Raw genomic sequence first — 6,837 nt, 5'->3', positions numbered from 1 at the left:
GGAGAAAGAGCCAAACCCGGGAGGTCTCACGCGGAGAGAGACGGCTCGCGGGAGGACGAGGAACTGGAGGAGGAGGAGGAAGGAGGCTTCGCTCTCTGTCAGCCTCGCGCGCACAGCACGCGGAGGCAGAAGGCATTATTTACTGGACGCTTCCCATGGAGACGCTCTCCGTCTCGCGCGCCGTCCTCTCAGAAAGAAGCGGGTAGGATTGTGACCGAGGGCGGCTCTCTCAGATCTCACAGCCAGGTGTTGCATCCCCCCCCCCCGTTTCGATCGGGAGGCCTGAGGAGGGTTGAGTGGCTCGCGCTCTCGACTTTAATCTGGAGTCTCGCGCGCAACAACAAGTTGATATTTCTGAGTCGTCGCCGAGTTTCTAAGAGAACAAGATTTTTGGATGATTTTTCGTGTTTTTTTTGCTCCTCTCTGAGTTGCTGACCTCACCGCTGTCTGGATCTGTGTGCTCGCGTGTGTGTGTGCATGTGTAGAAGACAGAAGACTGGAATTAATGTGAACATTCGTGCTGCAGGCGCAGATAGGACAGCCATGGCACGGTAAAGCGGACCGAGCTGTGCCAACGACGCACGAGCCATTTGGAAATCTGGTCTCTGTGCCGCGTGCACTCCTCGTGTCCCCGCCTCGTTTTTCCCGCTCCTGGATTGCCGCGGCACCCCGATGGTGCGGACGGTTGGTGGCTCGAGCTTGGACACGCCACCCGGTGATTGTTGTTGTTATTGTTGTTTTGAGACGCTTCTGACGATGCGCGCGGTTCATCTTGGAGATGTTTTTCCTTTCCAGTAGGATTTCTGTGCGGGTTTTTTTCGTTTTTGGAATCGTTCGCGCGACAATGACCTCCAACCCAAGAGAGAAGCACGCGCCCCCAGTTCAGTGCGCACGAGAGGACGTTGTCTCCCCCAAAATCGCCGAGCTCCTTAACGCGCGGGAAGGGTGGGTTACGAGCCTGTAATCAGTGCGGCGAAGACACACACAGACAAACGGGACCAGCGCGCGCGGTGGCAGCTGCCATGGAGCTGTCAGAGGTCCGGTGCTCCAGCGCGAGCGAGGAGCTGTACACCATCAACAAGACCCCGAGCAGCAGCAACAACAGCAACAGCAGCGGCAGCGCGCGACCCAAACGGCTGCTGTGGCAGAACGCGGTGCGGCACATCACCGAGCAGCGCTTCATCCACGAGCAGGGCGGGGGAGGGGTGAAGGGCATCGGGCCGGACGAGCCCTACGACCCGAGCCAAGGGGCGCGGAAGCAGTCGGCAGGGCGGACGTCGGTGGGAGACCGGCACAACAACGGCGGGACCAAAGTGTTCCCGGAGCGCGCCAGCAGCGACCTGGGCTTCCTGCAGATCGACTGCGCGCCGAGCAACTCAGACTTCTTCCTGAACTGGGGCTACACGTATCGGGGCGTGATCTTCCCCACGCTGCGCAACTCCTTCAAGTCCCGCGACCTGGAGCGGCTGTACCAGCGCTACTTCCTGGGCCAAAGGCGCAAGTCGGTGGTGGTGATGAACATCCTGGACGTGGTGACCAAGCTCACCCTGCTGGTGCTGCACCTCACCCTGGCCTCCATCCCCATGGACCCCATCAAGGGGACGCTCCTGGGCTTCTTCACGGGCATCGAAGTTGTTATTTGTGCCTTAGTGGTGGTGCGAAAGGACACCACGTCGCACAGCTACCTGCAGTACAGCGGCGTGGTCACCTGGGTGGCAATGGCCACGCAGATCCTGGCGGCAGGGCTGGGCTACGGGCTGCTGGGCGACGGGGTGGGGTACGTTCTCTTCACTCTGTTCGCCACCTACAGCATGCTGCCGCTGCCGCTCACCTGGGCCATCCTGGCCGGCCTGTTCACCTCGGGGCTTCACATCCTGGTCCAGCTGCTCATCTCCAAGAATGTGCAGCTCTCCAGCAACCAGGTGAGCCTTCGACATACCCTGCTTTCACGTCTCCTCCATTCCTCTGCTCTGTCTTCTTTCGTTTGCCCGAAGCAGCTGCTTTATCTTCCTCTTTCTCCTCCCTGAAACTTTATCTTTTTACGGAGCGCTGATATTTACCGGAACTCTCAGCTGTGTGATGATGTTTCACTTTCCAAACCTACAGTCAGTTTATGTGCAGCTGGCACGTGTGTTTTCCCGTCTTTTAGAGCGCACAATTACAGTCGTAGACTCCACGACCAGGTGTGAATTTACCTGAGATGTTTTGTGTCGCCTGTGCTTCCCCGACTCTGGCTCAGGTGGTTTGATTTTTTCGTGTTTTAATAATGAAATGCGTCAGTTTGTGACAGCAGCCTGGTGTGACTGCCTCAGAGTGCTGCAGGTTTCAGCACCAGGAGCTGTCCAACACATACAGACACACACACACACACACACACACACACAAAGGAGGGCCTGAAATGCAGCTGAGCTCCACATAGGTTTAGCGCCCCCTGCTGGTGAAAACAATAACTTTAATCTTTTTTGGTAAAAATGCATCAAATTCCAGGAGGTCTTTTAGAGTCAGATGCTTCATATGGAAGTGTGCAGGTGAACAGCCGAGGGGGTGATATTTCTAAATGTGCTTGCCTTTGATTGTCAGACTGTCTTATGGCACCATCATCATATATGTCTGAGTCCCTGAAAGCACCAAGAAATGAACACAGAGCTCTCAGAAAGCTTCAAATAACCGCAGCAGTCTGTCAACATCGACTGAAGAGCTGATCATCAGATGTGGAAGTAAACAACGCAAGCTAATGAAGCAGAACACGATTCTGAGCAGTTTTGTTGCTACTTAGTATCTGATTGATGGCGAGAGAGGGAGCGGCATGTTGCTGTAATCCATTAGTGGCCTGTCGTTGAACTTTCCCTCGAGGAGGGAGATGTTACAGCCCAACTATTTGATTTCTCAGCTCGTTTTGTGGAATCTTTGTTTTACACGGCTCTCGGTTTACAGACTGAAACTTAAATTCTATTTCAGTTCAGTTTGTGTTTGTGTTTATAAGGTAAAGACTCTACAATCTAAGACAGACAACACTAACAATATGAGCATCGACACTGGGGAGGAATAACTCTGTTTTAGCTATTTGCTGTTACATGTAGGGGGTCGATGAAGAAACGACAAACAATAAACAGAACTATTAATCATAGGCAGGTAAAAATAGGTGCCTCTGTTCTGTCGGAGGTTCCTTCCTCTTAAAAGGGAATTATTTTTTCCCACTTTTTCCCAACTGCTTGCTCATAGGGGGCTGACTGATTGTTGGGATTTTCTTTCTAACTTTGCAGGGTCTTTACCTTACAATATAAAGTATCTTGAGGCGAATGTTGTTGTGATTTTGTCGTGTTAGAAATAAAGTTGAACCAATTTAATTGAATTTAATTAAAAGTTTGGATCTTAAAAGTAGACAGGGTGTCTTCTGAACCCAAACAGGAAGCTGCTTCCGCAGGAGCGGAGCCTGCCTCCTGTTCTGCTTTTGGAAATTTCAAATCAGTTACTTATTTGTTTGTTGTGACCTATACAGTCAAAAACCTTCAAATATCAAAGCTGGGTCCATGTTGCTGCAGTAAAGAATCGTTCCAAAATGTCCAGGCTCCACATCCAGTTTGACTCCCAAATGAAATCAATCATAATTTTGGTGAAAAATGTACAGAAATCTGCCCATAACGTTTGGTGATCCTGCTAACAAACAGTCAGACAGATAATCTGAACCACTGAAGCTTCTTGAACCTCTTTGGCAGGATTAAATTGTTATTTTGAGGTTTATGCAGGCAAAGGGATAACTTTCTTTTTTAAGTTTAGGGATTTTATGAATTGATGCAAAGCAGTCAGTGAGTGTGTCCTGGTACTGGCGACCAAGTGCTAACCCTGCAGTAATCCACAGTAATGTGCTGAAATGATATAATTGCAAGTTAAACCTTTCACTGCATGGTTTGCACACTAAAGTATTTGACTCCCTTTTTTTCTTTTATCTCGTTGAAAAGCTCAGAAGGTATAGAGAGTGTTTTCCATTAATCAGAAAGCCAATGATTTCATTCAGAAACTGGCCCTAACATCACTGGTGCGTCTCTACGATAATGTGGTGTATTTCTACTATAATAAATGCAGTGTGAAGAAGTGAATGTGGTTTGTATTGCAGCACTTTGTGTGTTCAGTAAAAAAAAGCTTTTAAATGCAGTCCATTTGTGCTTTGTTTTCTTCCTGTTTGCTGTCACGAGTGAAAGTTCAAGTCAGCGTTGTTATTCATCAGTTGAATTCTGACAACGTGGTTTGTTTGGTGCTAACAGAGTCTGAGGATTGTCGTGTGAGCGCTGAGATAAATTGTTGGGTTGGTCAGAGGTTTTCTTCCACATCCTGCAGACGTCCCTGAACTGTTGGTTTCGGTTTACAGACGACCTGCTCTGCTCGTTTCTAGGCCCATTTTGCTCATTCGTGGACGTCACCCTCCCGCTAGATCAATATTTCTGATTGGCTCCCATCATATTAGGGACATCCATTCAGTATGACATCATACCGAGGCAAGAGTAAAAAAAAAGTCTGAATCCTGAGCTTCTTTTTTTGCTCACTTTGATTCAGTTTCCTTGTTATTTGAAACTTGGTTTAATATCCATCATTGGAACAGTTTATATATGACAGAAAACCAGGAAAAGCAGAACGCAGAGCTTAAAGTCTCTCGCTTTGGATTTGTAAATGGGAATCATTTTTATGGAGAACTGTCATAAAGTAAGAACGGCATAATTTACATACTTGTTGTTCTTAGAAACCTTTGTGTCAGTCCAGGAGTCATGTTGCTATACTGCAAATAATATGATTTTTGTTTTTATAGCATTGGTTTGACTAATCTGGCCATCATAATAACGCTTTATTTTAGGAATCAGCTGTTTAAAAGTCTGAAAGATGCTATATTGAATATATTTTTCGTAGCTTTTGGAAATTTCATGCAATGTGTTATCAATGTGTTATATTGTTATCACAATAGGTTCCTTTGTAAAAAAAATGTGTGTTTTCTCGAAGTGTGTAGTGAGGAGCAACAACAAACATCAAAGAAGCAAAAACAGAGATGCTGCAGACGGTTGTGTGTGCGCTGGTAGACGCTCTCACCTGAGGTGGATTATTCAGTGAGTTTAACTGCCTGTGATTATGAGTCTTCGGTCTGATGAAAACGTCACACAGCCTCTCAGATGTGTTTTCTTTTGACTTGACGTATTTCTTTTAAGATGAGTGTGAAATGCTCTCGAGTGCTGTGCACATCTCATTTCAGAATTAGCTCCTCACATCAGCAATTAGCTACAAAATATATTTTATAAATCAGCCGTCAGCTCTTTCATGTCTGGCAGATTTCCCAGAGTGACTTGTAATACTTGAAAGGAGCGTAGACGAACATGTGACGGGCAACACGATGAAGAGCTCTTATACTTGGTCTTGAAATGCATTATTTTATGGTTATGCAGAAACAAACACACAACATGAAGCCCAAAGCTACAGATCAAAGCGCATACACACAGCGTGTCTCTGGTCTGGAAGGATAATTCAGGTTAATTTATAATGTGTCCACTGTGGCTCTGTGCTCACTTTTCTGTCTTCACCTCTGTTGGAAAGATTTGGGGAAACATGGGTCTCCCTGCAGCTCCCAGTAAAACTTGCTTAGACAGTTTATGGAGTCTGACTCAGAGATGAAAACTGAACATACCCCCTGCAGTAGGGCAGGGAGATTAATTGGATTTTAATTTTAATTAAGATTTTGGCTTCCGATAATGAAAACAAGATGATTAGGATAAAACAGTTTTTCCAGTAATTTTTTGCTAAAAATCACAATATTGTCTTGTTATAAGCCGCGGGGGGAGGGGGCTCTGAAAGCTTCACTCACAGTTTATTTCAGCTTGAGCTGTGATGCTGGAAAGAAAGTCATCAAATCTGTAGCCTGTAGGCTTATTGTTACCTTTTATGACTTCGGCTGAGGAGTCATATTTGTTACCCATCGGCTGAAAAAGGCTGCTGGGGTATTGTTGTTACTCTGCTGGTGAGCTGATGAGCGGGTGGCGTGGAAAGCCAAGTTTGTCATTGAGATAACTCGAGAATGAGGCGACATAGGAGCTTCAAATTGATATCCCAGGTTCAACTACTAAACATCTCGGACAAGTTTGAAACTAAGTGACCTCAACCTCAAGGTCAGAGGTCAAGTTTTCTGCTATAACTCAAAGCTACCACAGAAAAGAGTAAAAACTCAGGTCAGAACATCAGCAATCAGCAGAAGTGCTGCTTCACTGACTGCAGCTGGATTCGTTACTGTCGATGACTATCGTGCTGTTAGGCACATTCAGCTGTCAAGGACGTATTGTACACAAACTCTGCAGCTTCTTAAAGTTTTTCTGTGTTCAGCAGTTGAAGGGAAACCACTATATTTGAAATAAGGTGATGATTTGCACTTTAAAGTACAATGTGGCACAGTTTGTTAGCTCTCAGCTCAGCAGTTCTCAGTATTGTAAAGAGGATTAATGTTAAACTGTTTTTTATCTTCTTTGTCAGATTCGGGTATTTCAGGCTTTATAAGCATCATTACGTATTTTTGTTGTTGCTTGAGCTCTTTTTAATTTCACATTTTGTTCTCTTGTATAATAAAAACTGAGCTAAACAGTTAGTCGATCATTAAATTGGCTTTTTGTTGCCGATGGTGCGGACCTGCTTTTGTCCATCATTATGAATTCACTAACTGTGTATGTGTGGTTTGGACTCCTTAGCTTGGACAGGTATATATATATATGTTAGGGGTGCAACGATATTCGTATTGATATTGAACCGTTCGATACAGTGCTTTCGGTTCGGTACGCATATGTATCGAACAATACAATTAAAAAAAAAAAA

The 6,837-nt window shown here is 46.0% G+C and overlaps 1 protein-coding gene across 2 annotated transcripts in view; it reads left to right on the top strand.

The window, feature by feature from the left end:
* Positions 1-261: 261 nt before the first annotated feature.
* adcy8 (adenylate cyclase 8 (brain)) overlaps positions 262-6,837 on the top strand; it is a 120,596-nt gene continuing 114,020 nt past the window's right edge. For both annotated transcript variants that reach the window (XM_005746328.1, XM_005746327.1), the window contains exon 1: positions 262-1,922. In XM_005746328.1, coding sequence (XP_005746385.1) covers positions 1,023-1,922 — 900 coding nt within the window. In that variant the 5' untranslated portion in view covers positions 262-1,022. The remainder of the gene's footprint in view (positions 1,923-6,837) is intronic.

The sequence above is a fragment of the Pundamilia nyererei genome, unplaced genomic scaffold (assembly GCF_000239375.1).
Source record: "Pundamilia nyererei isolate P.nyererei 1_Seehausen unplaced genomic scaffold, PunNye1.0 scaffold00177, whole genome shotgun sequence".
Lineage (NCBI taxonomy): Eukaryota > Metazoa > Chordata > Actinopteri > Cichliformes > Cichlidae > Pundamilia > Pundamilia nyererei.
Note: the sequence above shows the minus strand (reverse complement) of the source record. Positions and strands in the feature narration are given on the sequence as shown.